The sequence below is a fragment of the Agelaius phoeniceus genome, chromosome 2, assembly GCF_051311805.1.
Source record: "Agelaius phoeniceus isolate bAgePho1 chromosome 2, bAgePho1.hap1, whole genome shotgun sequence".
NCBI classification, from domain to species: domain Eukaryota; kingdom Metazoa; phylum Chordata; class Aves; order Passeriformes; family Icteridae; genus Agelaius; species Agelaius phoeniceus.
Window position 1 is genome coordinate 91,783,138 of NC_135266.1, and position 20,816 is coordinate 91,803,953.

General features: G+C 37.4%; 1 protein-coding gene across 6 annotated transcripts in view; it reads right to left on the reverse strand.

Annotated features, from left to right (window-relative positions):
* The window catches only part of STXBP5L (syntaxin binding protein 5L), a 184,587-nt gene that overhangs the window by 22,950 nt on the left and 140,821 nt on the right, over nt 1-20,816 (reverse strand). For 4 of the 6 annotated variants that reach the window (XM_077174258.1, XM_077174256.1, XM_077174257.1 and 1 more), the window contains one exon: nt 18,118-18,183. The exons of 1 other annotated variant lie outside the window; for it this stretch is intronic. In XM_077174258.1, the coding sequence (XP_077030373.1) occupies nt 18,118-18,183 (66 nt within the window). Of the gene's footprint in view, nt 1-10,562; nt 10,614-18,117; nt 18,184-20,816 lie in introns of all 6 variants that reach the window. One more of the 6 variants, XM_077174254.1, reaches the window with a different exon arrangement.

Below are 20,816 nucleotides of genomic sequence, written 5' to 3' on the forward strand. Positions count from 1 at the left end.
GGTGGGAAACAAAACATGCCTGCTTCAAACTCTTACTGCATTCATCTGTTCTTGGTCAACAGGTCTTTAAACCACAACATCCATTGATCAGGGTTTGGATCAGAGTTCAGAATTGGACTGGACTGTAAAATATTCATGTTGTATCTTTCTTCCTCTCATGCCAGGCAAGAAAACATAAGGAGAATTACTGAGCACAATTTCCCCTTCAACATATGAAAGGATACACACTCAGGTATAAGTGAATTATTTTTGGTCAGCAGGTTATTTTAAGTAAACAGCAGGTAATAAGCAAAACAAAAGTTCAGGTTCATGCAAGCACACTGAGGATTTTGTTCAAAGCTGTAAAACCTCAACACTGTAGGTAGGGGTTTAGGTAGGAAATCTTGGGGTTTCTGCCTTAATTTTAAATGTTGGGTTATTTATATCTGAGAATTATCTTAGTCTTCAAGAGTGCATTTAAGTATCCTATTCAGTCAACTCTGTATGATTTCTATTGTATCCAAGGAAAAGATGAATGTTCACATACCAAGATAAATTTATTTCTTGGTTACCATGCCATGATAGCACCAGTGTAAATTATGAAAAGCTATCTCTATATTCACTGAATATTCTGGTCCTATACTGAATACAGTGTACAGTGTGGTACATGTAGCCTTTGAATGTGCAAGTCACGTCCTTTCCATGTGAAAAAAGTTCACTCTTAATGAACAAAAGTGGAAAAAAAATGTTCAGAATTATAGATTAGAAAGCAATTTAGTATCTGTACTGTGTAACAAAATAGCTCTGTAGGAGACACAACTTCCATGATTCTTGTCATTTTTCCTTAATACATGGCTATTAACTGAGCTAACAGCAGATATAAAACTGATGTGGATGACTCATTCAATTTTTAGTTAGGAAATTTTCCAAAATTTGCTGGAACTGTTTGTATATTTCAGCAGAAAGTCCTTTGAGATGGGGGCTTTGTTCAAGGACACAGGCTGAGTGTTCAACCTGAGTGCAACAGACACATCCTCATCCAGCTGCTTCCTTTATTCAAAATTCAGTTTGTGGGAAGGTGTTTCAGCATGATATCTAATTATCTCCAGGGAGAATCCTAGGAAGTGGTGAGGAACATAACTGAATGAAAAAAAATCATATTCTATAGAAACATGAACAACATTTGTGAGTCCTCTCCCCTGAGCATTGTACAGAATGGCCACAACACATCCAAACCCCTGCTCACTATGCCTCAGCATAAGAGAAGTGCTGCTATGTTTCTCTAAGTATGCTGGCTTGTCTCAGTTACCTTCAGGAGCCCACATGAAATCATCATTAGGATCTGGGCACCTAAATCCCTTTAGCTGTTTTGACAATGCTTTTTTGAATAAGCAAAGCCAGTTCCTGGGAAGAAAAACAAAAATCAGGCCTCATCCTAGAAGCTGTAGGGGTATACCTTTGAGTACTGAAATTGATGAAATATTAGTGGGTGCTATAACAGTGACCAGAAGAGGGATTTTAGTGATCAGCTACAACCTTGTCTGTATTTTAACACTGTTCTGTTCTTCTGATTAGATCCAACTTTTAAAAATGTATACAAGAAGAAATGCAGGTCTTCAAGCCTTAATAAAACCACAGGCATCGTACAATGAGTAAGATAATTATAGGAAACATGACTGCAATTTTTTTTGGTGGAGAAACTGAAAAGAATCCAGCAGATAAAGACCACTCAATCTATGAGAAAATTCTATGTGTGTATTTAAAAATTCTCTTTTTTTTTTTAATGCTCTAAGGCCTGTGATACAAAACAATTCTAAAGAAACATTATGTACTGTTTAAGAAAAGGTTCCTTGCTGCATTGTCTGAAGAAAGATGAAGTGTACAAGAAAAGTGACAAGAAAAATAAAATGTACTACTTTCTACAGTGTACTTTCTAAGGGAGAATGAGAATGTTCAAGCTCCCAGACTTTCAGAATCACTGCAATGATTTACTACTCCTCTGGGGCCTGAGTCACCTGATTCTCCTTTGCCATGACAGATGCATCCCAACCACCCCAAAGAACACGTACAGGAGGCTTGTAAAAACGTGGCTTTTTTTCCAGCTTTCTTTGATTTGTGAGGAAAAGCAACATTTTCACTTTTGTCCTTGCTGGATTACTGCTTTTGTCACATGGTCACTTGGGCTCTTCTCAGCTCAGAAATATTAATTGATATGGAGCATTGTTGACATCAGGGACATGAATGTTGGACTTAAGCAGCAATGCACAGATTGCTCTGTGCTATTGACACAATAGTCCAGCAGCGCCTCACTCTCTCTTCTTCTGGAGGAGGCAGAGAGTTGTTGCTGAAGAAAACACTGCACAAAATATCCCTTTTCTACCACTGCATTTGCCATCACTTCCTACACCCATGGGTCCTGCTGCCTGTGAGGTGAAGGGAATTAGAATTATCCTCTCCAGTGCTCCTGGATCCCTTCAGCCAGTCCCATACTAATGCAATATATTTGGGCACCAGGGTTTAGTGGAGCTTATCCTTGAAGCAGTCTCCAAACTGTGTAAGAACCATCCCACTATGCCAGGGGAGCAGCCTTGTCTACTCCCTGTGGATAGTGAACTAAATGGCCAGGGCTCAGTTTTATAGCTATTCTGAGCATTAATTAAAAAATTTAGGGCTCATGCAAGCCATTGGAAGTAATCATAGGCAATTACCCCTTTAGTCAAGTTATACTAATTTCACTGTATTGGTTTAACAAAGCAGCAAATCATGGTATGTATATATGATGTATTAAAATATATAACAGTTCATGACATAAAATTCTGTAACACTCTCCATGTGCTGCTTCTACAGTGCAGTTCATGGTTGTGTGCCTTTGTCTGGACACATGGAATTAAAACTGCTTACCCATATGAATTAAAAATGCTTTATCTGTCCCTGCTACCAAACACTAGCACCATTCAGTGCCCTGTGCACCCCACAAACTGCTTTAAAAAAGAAAGAGAACTGTGCTAGATGTAAGGCAAGAGTGTCACACAAAATACCAGCAGGATGATGAGATCAAGAGGAACTGAAGAAGTAACAACAATTTCTGTGAACCTGATGGAACTACTGAGAGATGTGATGTGCAACATGACAGCAGCAAACACACAGGGCAGCCTCAAATTAAACCAAATTTTTTGAGGCATGTTGTGCAGGGAGAATATTCTATATACATATGTGGATTTTAGTTTACACACAGTAACATGTATATCCTACACAACCTGCCTGATTACAAACATAGAAGTTCTAAACAACTTGGTGACTCCTGCAAAAAAGCAAAAGAGACCAACAATTTACCAGTAAAAAGATGGATAATTGTTAAAGTTAAATGTAATAAAAATGTCAGTAAGAAAGAAGCACTCATTTACAGTTAGTGCCTACCAATTTTTTATACTTGACAGAAAAAATCAGGAAAGAATATGAGCAATCAATTCTTTCAGTTCTAACAAAGGGATAAATTCAAACAGAAAAACTAGCTGAAAACCTTCTTACTAATGATTTGAGAGAGTCTGAGACAAAAACTATAAATATCCATAATTAGAAGCATTATAATACCATTTTAAGTTGTAAGGAAGTAATCAATAAAAGAGAAGATGAGAACCAGAAGAGAACCAGAGAAATGCTTTAATATGGAGCAGAAAGAACCTGGGAAATAAGTCTTAGAGAATCTTCTCAACAACTGTTGAAGAATACAATCTTTACTGTTAAAGTGAAGAAAAATCCATCTGTTTCCACGGGGGGATTTTCTGTGTATTACCAGTAAATTAGATTTTGAGTAATGATTATAAGGGTGACTAACCTTTATTTTTACACAGCAAAGAGATACACATTTGAATTAAGAAAAAAATGTAATCTTAAAACTGCACAAATGGCCCCAAGAGCTGCCTCAGGTTTGTCTGTAAATAATCAAAATTAGTGTAATAGTGTGAATATTCATTAGTGAGAACACAGACTGATACCATAACATATAAGAATTTAAAGGAATTTATTAAAAAGAAATTTCCTTAAAAAGTCAGAAACATAAATTTCCCTTGGTGCAGTTCTGTCAGCCAGGCAGGAGAGAAGGTGAAAGCCCTGGCAGAAGAGCTTACTGCAGATGCATTGCCAACAAAAATGTACATTTAACATCATGTCTTCATCAGTTTGAAGAGGAAGGAAGAGTTGCCCTAATGACATGCTGGTAGAATATCAAGGTCCACTCTAACACTATAATATGCTGTCATTGTAATGTTCTGCCTGTATGATGTAATGGTATCTGCCTATGGTAACAAAATCCTATCTAACACTTGGTTCCAAATCCACTATGGTTTTTGAAAGTAGGATGAACAGATGTATTTGTCAGAGAACCAAATTACTGGGAAGAGTAATTACTTCTCCCAGTAATACTGGGAAGGCTGAAAACATTAAATGCATTGTCAGATCACTGACAGATTCTCTTTTAAAACTACTAATTTTTGCTTGAAATTATGAAAAAATGAAATGAAAATAAAAAATAAACACTCTCCAAATGAAAAACATTGAGAATACATTATCGTATGTCATACATTATCGATAACATCACCTCTATGTTATCATATCTGAAAAATCAAAACTTTGAAGTGCAAACCTGAAAGAAATCTACCTTTCCTCCCACAGAATAGTGGAAAAATTTTGGACTACTTGGATCTAAGTCTGCTCCTCAGATTCATCTGCTGAATTTCTAGTGATCACACCACACTGCTGGACTGTCTCAAAAAGTACACAGCACTCAAGTGTGCCCCCACAGAATAATCCAACATAAATAGTTGCTATGCTTTGTGCAATAAGCAGGAAAACATAAGACAGAAAACTTGATTGAATTCTGAAACATAAGCATGAAATGTGATAAATCCTGGGCTGCACAGAGGACGACACTGGAACATGCAAGCAGAGTGGATGGACCACAAGATCACCTGGATATCAACAAATTGTCCTGAGCACCCCTTAGTGTAGCACTGCACTTGCATTTTCACCATGGAAAAAACTGGCATTCATTCTCTGGTTTTAAAAGTGAAAAATGTTACAACCTGAGAGGTGAACAGAGACCCCAGAATGGAAGAATACCCTGTATGTGTTTGCAGTGCTTGAAAGGAGTGGAAAATGACTTACCTTTGAAGTCCTCAGTAAGGAACTCTTTATGTAAAACCAAAGAACTTGGGAACAGTGAGTACCTGTGACACTGGAGCCTAGCCAGTTGCATGTCATTTTGTTATTACCAGCTCCTAAATGCATGATGATCTTCACTGCTTGTTTTGTTTTTCCAGCTACCAAATTTCACTGCCTTTCCTTTGTGATGAAATTTAACTGTGTCACTTATAATCATTTTAATTAGGGTATTTTTGTATAGTTTAAGGCACTTACCTTTCCTTTTAACTACTTGCTTGTAAAATTCCCAAGTAGATCAGCTTGTTGTATTGTTTTTTTCTCATCTGGAAACATTAAAAGTTAGAACACAGCCCCTTTCTGCTGTGAAATATAACCACAGAGTATATGTGTACTCTGCTATAGTAACTGAATTATCTTGTTGCTTTTTCAAAATTCTGGTCATTCGGACTGGTAGAGTGCTAATATATCCATTAGATATATAGGTTCTTTTTTAAAAATGTTTGACTATAAACATTCTCCTACTTAAGGAAGGAAAAAACTGGTGCTGTCATACACCTGACCTTCAGAAGACTAAGAGACTTTTGTCTGGTAAGGTCCTCAATACAGAATATCAAAATCCAAGCCTCGAGATGTGAAATAGCCAAAAGACTAAAGTTTTAAAACCATTTCTGTAAAAGTGAAAGACTTTAGTCCACTTCACGATGTTTTGCACCTTCATAGTGATCAAACTTGAAGCAGAAAAGGCAAAGCTCATCCTCCACAGACTCAGCAAGAGCATAAGCAGCTGTTTGAGGGCTGAAATCATTCCCCTGTATTTGGCATTTGCCAGACTGCAGAACAAGTGCTGTGAGACTTGACTGGACACTGTCCTGACCTACCTGCTGTGAGCAGGATGAGGGTCTAGACAACCTAGACCTGTGGGGTCTAGAGGTCCCCTCCAAACCTGATTATGCTGTGATTCTGCCTAGAAGCAGAGTTGAGATGATTCCTCAATTCAGGTGGTACTTGCAGACTGAGAAGGGGACAGAAAGTTCCTCTACCCTTCTGGAAGGAGACATACACTGGACAGTCTCTAAAATCCTTATCATGCAAATATACAAATAATTTCCAATGTATACTGCCAAGCATTTAAAGAAAATCATTGGTACAGCTGGATATCTGGGGTGCCTTTTCTACAAAGTCATACCAAGGAGGAAAGCAACTCATAAAGTTTCAAAATTTCTGAAATGTTCTCTAGCCTTGTAAACAGAACTATAGATTCAGGTAAATCAATACAGAATGCTCCATCTAAAATCTACCAGTTTGTCCAATGCAGTAGTAAGCAAAAACAGATTAAAAGCTTAAAAATTGTGTGAGTGCCTAGTGTCTGCTGTAAATACTTTGAAAAATGAAAGCAAGAACTGCTATAACCCTGCTGCTCATTCTTAAAATGGAAATGAGGTTTCATTTATTCAGGTACTGTTTCATAGGCTTAGGAGCATCCAGGAAGTGCTACTTCCCTGTCAATGAAATGCAAAGGCATCAAATGGTGGATATTTTCATATTATAACTCTATTACCATATACATAAATCAAACAGATTCCACAAACCTCACCCAAAATGGACAAAATGAAGTACAAACCCATAAACCCAGGTCCTTAATTGGATCCTTACAATTATGTTTTATGATCTCAATTTTCAGAATTAAAGTTTTTGGGCTCTGATCTTACTGCTTGTAAGTATCTGTAGAAAGCATAGGAAAATATATTACAATTTTGAAGATCACAGCTTAGCAAGAAGAAAAAAAAAAGACATCTATTTATATTTGCATTTCCTTTTGTTCTTTCACTAATAAAGTCTAGGTGATGGCATAATTCCTTACAGTCAAACCATCTGTTCATAGTAATTCTAGAAAAGTCAGCAGTTACTGATTCTCCCCCATCTTTAGCTATGGCTTCTGTCAGGCTCCCTGTGATCAGCTGGAACCTTTAAAAGCTTTTAGCAGAATGAGCAGAAATATTTTCTAAAAGGAAAACGCAAGGTGATGCTTGAAGTGGCTGGTGAAGCAATGTTAGAAGGCTCTCATACCAAAGCAGTTCTATGTGTCTGGATATATCTCAGACTCTACACTTGATTCAATAAAATTAGGATTATCCCCATAATTCATCTCTGTGAAACACTGCAAGGAAATGAAGATGATCTGTTCAGAAGACTTTGAGAAACATTATTAGGTTTAAAAATATACTATAATTCAGAGCTGCCTCTGAAGGGTAATAGAGTCTATGCAGCAGCATTGCCACATCTCCCTTCTGGTCAACTCAAATAAACATTGGGTTGCTGTGACCTGCAGTAGCAAAAACTATCAAGAGGTTTCAATGTATCCCTTCATGTGCCACATCACTCATTTCTGTGTGGAGATACAGCATCCACAGGTGACAAGTGCTTCGGCAAGGAGAGACAATAATCATCACAGCAAAATAAAAAGAAGCTGAGATCAACTTCATCAGTCATATAAAGGTCAAAATGGAGTCCCAAAGTACCTTTAGGTCATGAAAATCCTATTGAAGTTTAACAAGAACACCCTGAGTCATCAGATCACACATTATTCCCCTAAATGATAGCAAACTACTCCCCAGACAATTTCCAGTACAGGCAACACCTCCACCTGAAATAGATTTAACTTCTACTTAACCTCTACTATTTACAATTCAAAGCAAAGTGAAAGCAAGGACATTCCATGAGGCAGATCACAAGAAGGGAGCAGAACTGTAAGCTGCCAAATGCTAATGTATGTCCCAATTAGCTGCAGCCGCTGCTGAGAGTGGGCGATGCATCAGCACTCTCTAAAGAGCCACGAGCCAGAGCCAATGGGATGAATGGACAATATTTTATCATCTCAAAGTGGTGACCTGAATATCTTTACAAGAAGTGTGGGCCAAAACTATTGTTAGCCCCTGAATATTCAGACTATGGGGACAGTCTCAGGCAGCAGCCAAAGAGTGGATAAATAATCTCCAAGAGCTTTGACAGTGTGGCCAGGACGTTTTGGAGCAGAAGTAACTGAAATGCGGTCATCACCTTTTCCAGGAACTCTCATTTAAATGTAGCTCCTTATACTGACAAAGAGAGGCTCCTACCAGCCTGTTGTAAACTAAGAAATCTATAATTCAGCACAGTTTTAATGGCTAGAATAATTAACAGGAATATTTTTCCCTTCTAAGACAGTCATGAATTAGAGCTGAAAGTCTGGGGGGTTTTCAGTCTATTTTCTTTTCCTTTTCTAAACCTCTCTCTGCTTGTTTATCCATGAGTATCTGCCAGTTTACACATTGAATGCTTCTTCCACATGCTTCATCCTTAGCTTCTGGGTGATCTGAGCACAGGATACCTGATTGCTGCAGCCCTAACAACAAACAGGATGCTTTAGTGACAATTTGATCACTCCTTTCAGTGTTTATGAACCTTTTGGAACCAAAAGGAACAGTGGAATGGCACTCCACTGTTTTCTGCAAGACATTGAACTAGACCTTCTTAGGCTTATTCTAGTTTATACTTAGCTTGTTCTATACTATTAAAAATAATGAATACAAGCAAATAAAGGAATAGTAGAAACATGACTACTCTGAAATCAAAACTACAGGCAAGATTATGCATTCCATTAATCTTCCAAGTTCCCTACATATGTCTTACATTTAAAATGGATCATTATGCTTCCAACCCTTTCAGGTTTTCAGGTTGAATTTGTTTAACTTCTGGAGCTTTTTACCCTGCTCCCCTGTCCTTAGGGTTTTCTGGGGATTTTTTTTGGTGTTTGTTTGGGGTAGTTAAAATATAAATCTGCCTGCAATTTTTCAATATATTCTAGGAAAAGCTTACAATGTCCCGCTCCCAACATGATTACAGGAATATGATAAGGTAGCTTTTTCTCTGATATGCAACATTTTATATTACACAATAAAGCTCTCACCAATTCTAATTATGATGGTATACTTCCTTTTTCAAAATCCTCTAAATACAGTCTTTTGTCCATTAAGTTTATCTTTTGCTTGTCTTATGCTTCAGGGTTTAAAGTTATTTAATGCTATGTGTCCTTCAAGACAACGTACTTTTAATAATACTAACAAAAAGAAGTTAATCTGTAGAATATGGCTTAGTCTTAAATTCTATCCTCTGGCTATTTTGATACTGTAAGTAGTCACCTTCCCTCTTAATAGCTACCCATTATTTTAGTGATAAATATGAATTGTACAGGTTTATAGGTGCCCATTTCTTTCACCTTTTTGGACTATTAGGAAATTTAAGATTTTCCACTCCAAATTTCGTTTGGGTGTATTCCTCCATTCCTACTTTCTCAAACTTATTTCAACTGAATCATTTTGTACTCTGGAGTCTGCACAATTTGGATTGAATTTTCCAGTGATTTTTCAACACTTAATCTTTACAAGGAGCAATTGACAGTTTTCCAAGTTTCTCAGTCATTTATAAGGTGAAAGACATATTTATATCCCTGACTTTTGCCTTGTGGAACAAGTGATACCTTGGTTAACAGGTGCACATGATTCCCAGTGACACAAATGGAATTCAGCTGTCTTATCCAAGGCCATGACCCAACTTTAATTTTTATCTCTAAAAGGACACTAAGTAATGAGGCATGGCTACTTGGTTTTGTCAGTCATCTTATAAGGGAAACTCCCCAAGAAAGCAAAACTAGAAAGAAGTCCTTGAGACTGAGAATATTTAAAGAACATTTATAAGAATTTTTTGTGTGAACCACACATTCCAATCCAAATACCAGGAGCAATACCCTTTATGTGGATAGAGTGTTGCACGATCTGCTCCTAGCAGTTTTAGGTTATTCAAGATACAGAAATTTTCATTTTAGCTTTTTAGAGGTGAAATTTGTGCTCTCATGCTCTTCCACTGAAATATTAAAGCAGAATTGAGAAAAAATATTACAGCAAACTATGTATTTAACAGCTGGCTGAGGTAAGTCTCAAGGAGAGGACTGAGACAAATGACTGATTTCTGATCTGACTTCTCAGACATTCAAAGACACCATAAAATACAGATGTTCAATTGTCTTATCACTGTGGTAGCACAACTTGTACACCAAATAAAGAAAATAGACCAGCGCATGCATTGGGTATTATAGGCAGAGTTCACCAACAACCAGCTTGGAAAAACTTCTGGAGTTTTTTCAGAATAAAGTATTACACACACAGTGTGTAATGATTGGCAATATATGTCTACATGAAATAAATGAATATTAAACAAGCAAAATGCTGAGAGCTGCCAACAGAACTGTATGGGTTAATAGGTGGTTTTTAGAAAGCCTTTTCAGACAAAGCCTCTGAGGTTATTGTGTTATCTCATGAATCAGTTGGTAAAATGTTTTGCCAATGAATGTAAGGAAGTTTAAAGCTGTTGGCTTTCGCCTACCGTACCAAGATCAGTCTTAAGATCTGTTGGCAGACTTAACTTTCTTGATCCTTTAACTGAAACAACAGAAAAAGGAGAAAGGCAGTTGTTAATAAGTAAGAAAGAAAAAGGAGTGAGGGAAAACAACATGCCATCTTCTGGTTAAAACCATGTTGCAAATTTGTAGCACTTTTCTTTTAATCAGCATATAAAGGCAGAATAATGGTTTAAATATTTTCATTTACACCATTCAGCAAAATAAATGCAATTGAACAAAGAAGCACTGGAAAAAAAAAATTACTCCAGCTGTCAAGGAGTGAATGATGTTTTACACAGCTTTGGCTGTGGGCTGCAATATCTTACCTTGTGGTGACAGGAATGATAAAAAAAGAAACCACAAATAAGATTAAGGCAAATATTGCAAATGCTGGCTATGCAGCATATCACAAATATTTAAACACCTGCAAACCAATTTAATAAGAGGGTGCAATGAAATTATGAGATCTGATGAAATCATACCTCAAGATAGCATTTGAAAAAGAGAGGGCATATTGTAGAGATTATGGAGACAGAACATACTGTTGTAATATTATGGAAAGGAAGACAGATTGCACAGAAACGAAATACAGCAGCTTCAGGACATAATGTGGTGTTATCTAGTCATCAAAATTTGCACTCAATTTAGTGAAGGTTTAATTATTCGTTGTGTTCCAATTATGCAAGAAACCGGTAATTTTGCTTCTGTTCAAAAATGTTTTCATTTCCTCACACACAAGCACATTTTCAAACAATGAACATCAGAGAACTGAAATAAAGCATGTCTTGTAGCAGTCAAAATGGCATTAAATTTATCAGAAGAATGCCTTAAGAAATCTTTTATTAATTATTCAGAAGACTTGATTTCCAATTTGTTTATTTCATTTTGTATTCATTATTTTTTTCAAATGGTTTTATGGCTTTTACCCCTTACCCATGCTGTCTGTTATTAGAAGGGAACAATCAAATATTTGTCAACTAATTATTATATTACTATTATTTTACTTCTAAAGAAAGTCCCACGTGATAAGTACTACAGTGACAGGAACATATGAATATAAGAAACAAATTCTTTGCAATTTGGATTTAGTAAGCTTTTAGGTCAGAAGGATGCCCAGAACAGACACTCACTCTTTTAAGTCACAAAATCCCTGAAATAAAAAATTTCTGTTGTATTGTTTTGCAAAGCCTGCAATGTGGCAGAATTAAATATCAGCCAGCACCTATGTTAGATGGTTTTCTTTTTCTCTTCAGGCATGAGTAGGGGAACCCATGAGACTCTTGAGCAATATTTTGTTATCAGTAGAACCAGCACAGCCCTCCCAGTAACCCATCTGTAGCCATAACTTTAAATCAGGACACAGTGAAGAGGTCTCTCCACATCAGCCTGACATCAAAAATACACACCCCTAACACTACAACATAAAAATTCTCTAATTTGGATACCAAGTGTTAGGCACCAATGTCCATTTTAGGCACTCACACAAAGGGTAGTTTGATTTTCAGAACAGCCTTTAAAAACCGATTCCATTTATCTGAGCAGCTGTCAAATACTCTTTCAGACTGTGAATGGGTGGCTACTGCTCCAGAATATCAGTGCTCTGCTATAAAGAAGCATCACTTGTGATATAATCTCCTCTTAGGGGAAGGACAACATCTGGTTTAACCAGCCCTCTGAAAAAGGATAAGCAATTCATAAGAAAAACTGTAGGACTCTTCACTAAAAGATTAGGACTTAGAGTAGCTAAATTAGTGCTGTCATCATGCAGCTTTGAGCTTTGCAAATTGGTAGTCTAACCTCTTCTATTTCTAGGTTACAGGTGTTTGTTTACAGCAGGAATTATGTGTCTTGTGTTGCATGCCACAGCTGTGTCCCAAATGGTGACACATGCCTGAACCCAATAGCTCCCAGCTGTTTGTGTGCAGGCTCATGGAGTATATGCAAGGTTTGGACTTTCTGTTTCCTCTGAAGGAGTCTACGCAGGCTTGGTTTGGGAACTGCCACGTGACAATTGCACACCCTCCACATGGCTATCACACAGCTGGACATTGATGCACTAGGACACAGCACAGATCACTGATGATAGACCCCATATCTGAGGGTAAAAACAACAGAAGAAGCTGGTTGTTTTCATGCTTTACTGTGATTAAAGCTGTTTATATGAATTTTTTAAACTAACTTTTAACTATTAATAATATCCACATTCCAATCAGTTTATGTAACCTGTTTTTAGTACCTAAATCATGCATGTTTTACTATCTTTACATTTATTATAAAGAAGGATTACGCACATGAGCCTATCTTGCTGACAGAGAGCTTTTGAAAGCTCCAGTTTTATTTGAGAATAGAGTATTAAGGCTCGAGAGGCCAGCAGAGTTGTCTGCTATCATCATTTGTTTACATTCGTGCTGGAGGCAGCCAGCAAAAATTGTGATGCTACAGCATAAGGCAAGACAGCCCCTAACCAAAAGAGCTTCAAGTGTTAAGAGTCAAATTATTCAACTGTGGGCTGAGGAAGAGTTCCTAGGTACAGTCTAGCAGCCAGCTAAGCTGAGCACGCAGGTCTTCTGACCTGACAACATCCTGCTCTGCAGCCATCTGGTTCCTCTCAGTCTTTCAAGAAAAACACCAAGGCACAACCAACAAACAAATGTGTGCTCACAGCTCTGGCACTCAATGCTGAGTTTCCCTCAGCTATTACAGCAGCACTGTGGTCACAGATTTTCATATTATTCAAAATGAAGGTGACTTCATGCAGGATTTTTTTCTACTAAGGAGCTTCTGCCTGGCTAACATTCGGAAATATCAGTCCCAGTTACTGCTAAAGCCCCCTTGAACCCTGAGCCAGGCACCAGGGGCTGCACAAGGGCCCAAACCCAAGTCCTCAGCTCACACTGCTCCCTGTTCCTTGCCAATCCCTACACACAAGTCCCTTCTCAAAAACCTAAGCATAAATTCACCTGTTCAGAAACTCCCTTGCTTATGGGAAATAGTGATAAAATGCACCTTGTATCCACACTGCTGAAGCTAATCTCTAATTACTGTCCTCTGACTACTTAACATTATTTTTAATTTAACATGGATAAGCAGAAATGGTTTTGCAGTGTTATCAGTAAATAAGTTTCAAAATAAATTACATTCCATGTTTTGCAGACACATTAAATGTTTTGAAACGTTTACTTTCTAGCTTGTTTTCCAGGAGAATACAATTTTCAAATGCAGTCAAATCTCTTCAGGTACTTTGAAGTCACCCACATATTAAGAAAGAGAATGATTGTCAAGAAACTTAACAATATTCTTCTTGAAAGAAAGCTATTTAAAAAAAAAACTTCACATAGGAAAGTGGGAGACTGGCATGGCGAAGGCCTAATCCCAGCAGATTTAATCGGTGAAATGAATAAGGACAGCAACGCTTGGAAATCATAGTATGTATAAAAATGCGCGGTCTTGCCATTAGGGATCTGTCTCAAAGCTCATGGGAATTAGTTGTGGGAATCTTTACACAGCCTTCTCTAAGCTTCAAAATCTTAAAAGCATTTTGGATGCAAGCTCCCAATACAAAGGTATTTCTCAATAAAAAACACAAATCCTTTTTCATTTTAGAACAAACATTTGAGAAGTAACTCTACTATACAGAGACTGAAGAAATTCTTTCCTTCTGGTCTTTGAAAGAAGTCTTAAGTGTCCAATTGCATCTCACACAACAAATGACCTATCCAAAGTTGCATTTTCCCTGTGCTCACAGTGTATTCCCATTAATACACTTCATTATGAAGCTCCATATCAATGTTTAAAACAGTAATGGACATACATAATTATATATTATACATTATATTCCTAAGAGCCTCCGAATAAGTTTACCTAATGAGATGATAAAGACAAAATTTACTGGAATGGGTACTGTTCTGTAATACATTACACAGTAATTAACTCAAGCATTTGATACAGCACCACTTACATGAGGAGGCACACTGTGCCACTGCAGAATGAAAGGAGTACAGAGCCCTTCCGACCCCCAAAATCACAAACGAAAATGAAAATGCAGTTTGAAAGAACAAGGCATGCAGGAATAAGAATAGGATCTTCTGAGGCTTTTGGTTTAAAGCCACCAGATACCATGATATGGCATGCCTTGCTGCATTTTTACATTCATGAAACAAGCTTTAGATAGGTAAGAGTTTGGGCAGTTTAAAGTTCTTTTGTTCCACAATTTTTACCAGTGTTATTCCATACATATTACTACATCCAGAATACATTTACAGTGGAAATTGCCACCTCTCAGATATTCAAAAATAAGCAGAGTCTTTCAAATGGTTTTACTAACTTCTTCTTTTCCTTTACAGTGTTGTAAACGCCTCACTATAGCATTTAAATACCAGTTTAATTAAACAAGATACCAGGAAGATTATTCCTGTCCTCTGCCTACCACTCTTAAAAAGCAAGGTTGCTATTTCTTCACTTGCTGCTAACCTCTGTGTGGCACTGTTCATTTCAGAAAACTTTTAATCAAATGGTTTAATTTTATGTTCTATTCTGAACGGTGTTCAGAACAGGAATCTGATTTTTCAATTATATCATCTGCAAAGTCATGTTTTAGTAAGTAGCACAGGAGGAACATCTGAGAAGACAGTCTTGTGAACCAAGTTAAATATTACTTAATGAAGAAGTAGGATTTGTACTGAATTATGTACTAGCCCTGCATGTGAAATAAGGAGTACTCCTCAGCCCTGAATCTCTTGCTCAGTGCTCCATCACTCATATCAAAGATAGAACTCACAAATGCCTAATTCTGCTTTGAGGCAGGGAGAAGAAAAACAACACAGCCAAATTATTGAGTTGACCTAGGCTGTCTCTGCAGAAATTTAGTCATAGGTTAAAACACTGCCAAGCACTAGAATGTTACAGGCATAATCAATTTTTCATGAAAACATACAGTTCAGGCACTCTAAGCAATGTTCAACATCAGGCCAAGAGATGAGGAGGCAGGAGATTTTTCAAATTCTCCAAGAAGCCTTTACCAACACTGTTCTTATGGCCTGACTGGAATGGAAATCTGACTAAGCTCCTAATGGCTCTCTCAGATCTAGAACTACTCATGTCTACACTGGCAATTAGTGTGCCCTGGGGATTCTTCCTAGGCATTACCTTGGGAGTCTCAAAGTACACAAGTGAGCACAGCAATGCTGTTCCTCCAATCATTGCCCTTCTGATGGAGCTAAGGATGAAGATGCTCACCACTGTGCCATCCATCACGTGTGCAGTGTTTGCCATCTAGACTCATGTCCTCCAGCAGTTTGTACTTTTTGTATGTATTGAGCACACTCAGGGCCAGCACCTGGGATGACCTTCCCTGCTGGGTGAAGAACTGATGTTGATCTGTTCTGGCAACCAGAATGAACAGCTACAAATCAAACTCTGTTCCATCTGTCTTTGCAACCTCATGTAGTCATACCCAGCAGGCCCTCCTCCACTGGGCAGCAACTTGAACCACTTCACAGAGCACTTCAAGTGTTCTTTCTGGTTTTGCTGAATTTCTGAAGGAGCACCTCTTGGTCTGTTTTCAGCAGAGGAATGCGGTCAGTGGTTTTACAAACACAAAGATCATGGGGCTCTTACAGAACACAGCACACTTCCACTGCAGAGCTCGTGTGCCATGGACTTAAAACAGATAAAGGCAAGGCTGGAAGTGGAAGGATCCTGCCTGACAGATCCATAAGTATGTAGCTGTGCTCTATGAGCAAGAACATTAGTCAGTGAGAAGGCTGGTGTGGGTGTGAGGCTGTGCTGGTTAAGCACAGAATTAGTTCCTCTCCCAAGTTTTGGAGGGCGCAGTTTTGAGGTCACTTATTCCAAGTGACTAGGTTTTATATATAAAACCTGCCGTGTTTTATAGCAGGTATGCAGAAGCAATATTAATTAAATTGTGCAATAATTAAATAAAAATAATTAGTATCAGTCACAGTAAAAGAAACTTGTTTTAAAAAGTAGTTCTAATAATAGTTACTTCCTACAAAACTGCACCTGATTTCACATTTTAAAATATAAATATAGCTTGGAAAACAACATAAAAGTGCTAAAATAGGAAACACCCATAAATATGCCATGTTTTCCCTGCTGAATATCTCCAAAACAGAAAAAAGCAGAATAAATTTTGGAGCAAATTATCTCAGATTTATCTAAGAAAGCTATTTTTGAGCACCACCAGAATGAAAAATTGAAGTTAACTGCAGAAAAAGTAAAGTGTTATAGGAGACACATCATTATAAAACTAAGAATATGCACATATGGTTACCAAGTCAGTCATCTCTTAGATTTCAGTGAAAGAAAAGGTTTTAGCTCATTTCTGAAGAGAAAAGTGAAAAGTTGAATCCCAGTGAGCCACACAATAAATAATCTAAATATAACTAAGCTAGCAAATGTTTTATTTTAAAGCCTATATCATGAGTTTCTGAGGCCCTGCTCAAGAGTTTGAGCTCCTAGTTTTATACCAATATTATTATAGCCCATTTCACTTGGATATCTCCATATCTACAGATTTTGGGTTGCAAATAGTACAAGGAAATACATGTTTCAAAACAGCTGTTTTGTTTCAGCTCTTACTATGTCAGGGAAACATTTTTATTAGTTTCAGCTTTTTATAATTACTAATTAGTGGCTTTCACGATTAATGTATCCTGTTATTATGACATAAAATATGTGAAACAATAACTGAGAATTTGAATAGCATACTATGGGTATTTGTTACCATAACTAAGGGGGAAAAAATATCTGTCAATACTTACCAAACTACAAGGAAAAGAATTGTGATATGCATACCACAAGCAAAACAAATGTATCACAGCTACACCTCCTTATTTTCCATAACATTTAAAAGCCAGCTACTAGAAAACAGCTCTTAGCAACCATCTTTAAGACAGTGAACTCACATAAAAGAGATCAATGTAGACTAGGCACTTGCTGAAAAGGTCTCTAGGAGTGGATGAATTCCACCTTCTGAACGACTATGGGCAAAATGGGAAACATTTAGGAATTTTTGTGTGGCCAAGATATCCCTGCCCTGGCTCATAAGCAAATATTTTTTTCTGAGGTTCTGCTTTCACTGCAAATTACATAAATCAGGCACTGGGGTTCTAATGGCTAAAATTTACCATCTCCATATTGCTGATTTCAAACAATTTCTTCATGTACACGTACGCATAATATATATGTATAGAATTACAAGGACTCCCTACTGTAAAAAAACTTAAAAAGCCTTTTAAGAAAACAGAGAAACAAGCTTCTTATAGGAGGTTATAGGAATATACCTGCATGATCCTGTTACTTCAAATGTTTTCGCACTGTTCACCTCAAGATGCACCACGTACATTTAAGTTTTCCTTAAGGAAGCAGACTTAGGATTTTACTGTGCTACCTAAAAAGCGCTTCTCCAGTAATATCTTCTCTTTGGAACTATGCACTTCACTTCTTAGGGATTAATGAAACACAGTGATGCATGACATGAATGGCTTATACAGACTGCAGGAAGAGAAGCCAATCACCTTTACCTGAAGTGGGAGACTTGCAACGCTCAAGCTCCAGGGAAACTGGACTGTCACTGAGTTCAGTCAGGCCTGAAAAAATGGAGTTAAAGAGTTAAGTTACAATCTAACAGGGCATGCTTCAACTTTCTTGGTTGATGATATTCTGCACTGTAAAGTCAATTTGGAGAAAGGAATGGTGTGAAATGAGAGGGAAATAATCTATTTCAGATAAGTGCAGTTATCAGGCTGTCACTGCAGCAATTTAGGCTTGGTTTAAAAAAAAAAAAAAAAAAAAAAATCACACCTCTTGTTAACTCAGATTTGTTTTCCGAGTGCCTCGGGATAGAAAAGAGTGACTGTACCTAACAAAAGAAAACAAGTAAGTATAGTTTAAAATTTAAAAGTCTGTGATATGACTCAAACACATTCATCCCTGTCAATCTGATGTGGAATCAACTCTGTGCTTTCAACTGCTGCATAATGCAGGGAGGAAATCTTAAAAGAGGGGAAGAAAAAAAGTAAGATTACCGCTACTGTGCAATATTAGAATTTTCATGAATTCACACAAGACAGGTCATTTTAAAGGACACAGAAACATTGATAATGCTGGCTGTGACACTGAATTTTCTGACAAAATACTTTATATATGGTGTATATATATATATATATATACACACATATTTGTCAGAACTCCACCTACATGGAAGACAGCACCAAGGAAAGCAATCCTAGCCTGTACTGCAAAAACTCGAGCTCGTTTCTGTGAGCAAACTAAGATCCATCTTTGGCATAGGTTGAATGTTCCAAGTTCAAATATGCCTTTGGCATGGTGGGGAGGGAAAGTCTGAGCTCACTCTGTCTTTTACCATGGGCTAACTGGGCATGGCCACACCTATTCAAATGCACCCTTTGTATGTATCTGTAATGCCCTGTGGCTCACCCTTGTTACAGGAGCTCTGGCACTCCATACCATTGACTGCCTGGGACTGACAGGCAGCCCTGCCCAGACATTCCCATGCCAGCTAGGTGGACACACAGCACTCAGGTCAGAGCCCACAGTCAGGGGTACATTACTGTCATACTGATACTGGATTTACACACACTCTGCTTGTGCTGCATCATGAGAATCAAACATCCTACAAGAACCTTTCAGTATGCTTTAAACAGGCACCATGGCTTCTGTAGGAGAATGTGTTATAATTTTTATTGCTTCTGGACCCTCAGAGGTGAGGCCCGGAGACCCTCACCACTAAAATTCATATACACTCTTGTTTTGGAAAATTCTGCCACTCAGTCACCAGTCCTGCTTTCTTAGAATTAAATCCAGTGGAATCTTAATGTAGGTAGTGACAACTTTATTACAATGTAGTTTTGAACTGCTATAAGAACTGGATAGGATCCAGTGCCCCAGCCAGCAAAACAAAAAAAAACCTCCTACCATTAATGAAGCTGCAGGAGTGCAAGAATAATGGTGAGAGCCCTTTGGAAAACCAGCAGTATTGATTTACTCTGCTAAGTCAGTATTAACAACATACTTGTTCCTGATTTAAGAAACAAGATCTGTCAAACTAGACACTATTGTTGAAAAACAAATATTTTTTATTTTGAAAAATGTACTTGAGTCTTTCTTTCATTTCAATTAGAATCTGTGAGAAAAAAAAATTGCATTTCAATCAATTGCAAGTTCAGTCACTTTTGATGTTCTGAGAATATTCAGAAACTGTAATAATTTAGGAAGCTCTCAAATACAGCAGATCTTACTTCCACTTGAACCCAAGATTTCTGTATGTACCTAGAGGTTTGGGACAGAATTGATTTTTTGCTGCAGAACTGTCTGCAAGGTGCAGCAGGAGCAATTTTGCATAGTTCTTGAATAAATAAAACTGATACTGTTTCTTTTGTAAATGTATTCTTTGAGATAGGTAAGTTTTAACACCTTGCCTAAGATCTTCTAAACATTGTATAATTAGCGCTGGTGTTGGATACAATACCAAATCCCAGGTCAGACTTTGGGTCTAAATAGTCTGGGTTTTTCTTTTTTTACTATGGAGTTCATAAAAACAATATTCCATCTCAATATAAATTATGGTGCTATAGACTTAAACAAGAAAATCACCAAACTGCACCACCCAAGAGCAACCACAGTAAGAAAACCAAGACTTCTCCATGTTTGGCACAATTTGCAACATGAAACATTAAAGATACATTTCATGTTATGGTATTTAAGAATATTGAACACGTAAACTTCTCTACAAACCTTGACTTGCTGTCAAGCCACAGTCACCCCTAGCAAAGACCACCTACAGATGCCTTTAAAGAAGAAGTGCAATATATCCCCGTGTGAAGTGTAAGTGGTACCATGTGCCCTGCACAAGAGCATTAGCTTAATCTCACTTAGATTTGCTTAAGCACTCCTACTTGCAGATTTTCTCCTGCCATAAATCATTATTGCTTTGAAATATTTTAATGAGTTCTGTTCATCACACTCCCATTTATCCAAAGTCTCTTTTAATCTTGCTAAATTCTAAATTCTGAAGATGTTGTAAGGCAATGAATTGCTCAATCATCATTCAGTGAAAAGGATAAACACATATTCGTCAAATTTTTTGTGTTACCTTTAATTCCACTTAATGTTTCCCTTTGAGATAAGAAAGTGAGCTCTCAAGCTTTTCCTTATACTACTGCTCATTTTTTACTCTCATTTCCTTTTTAAGGAAACTAAA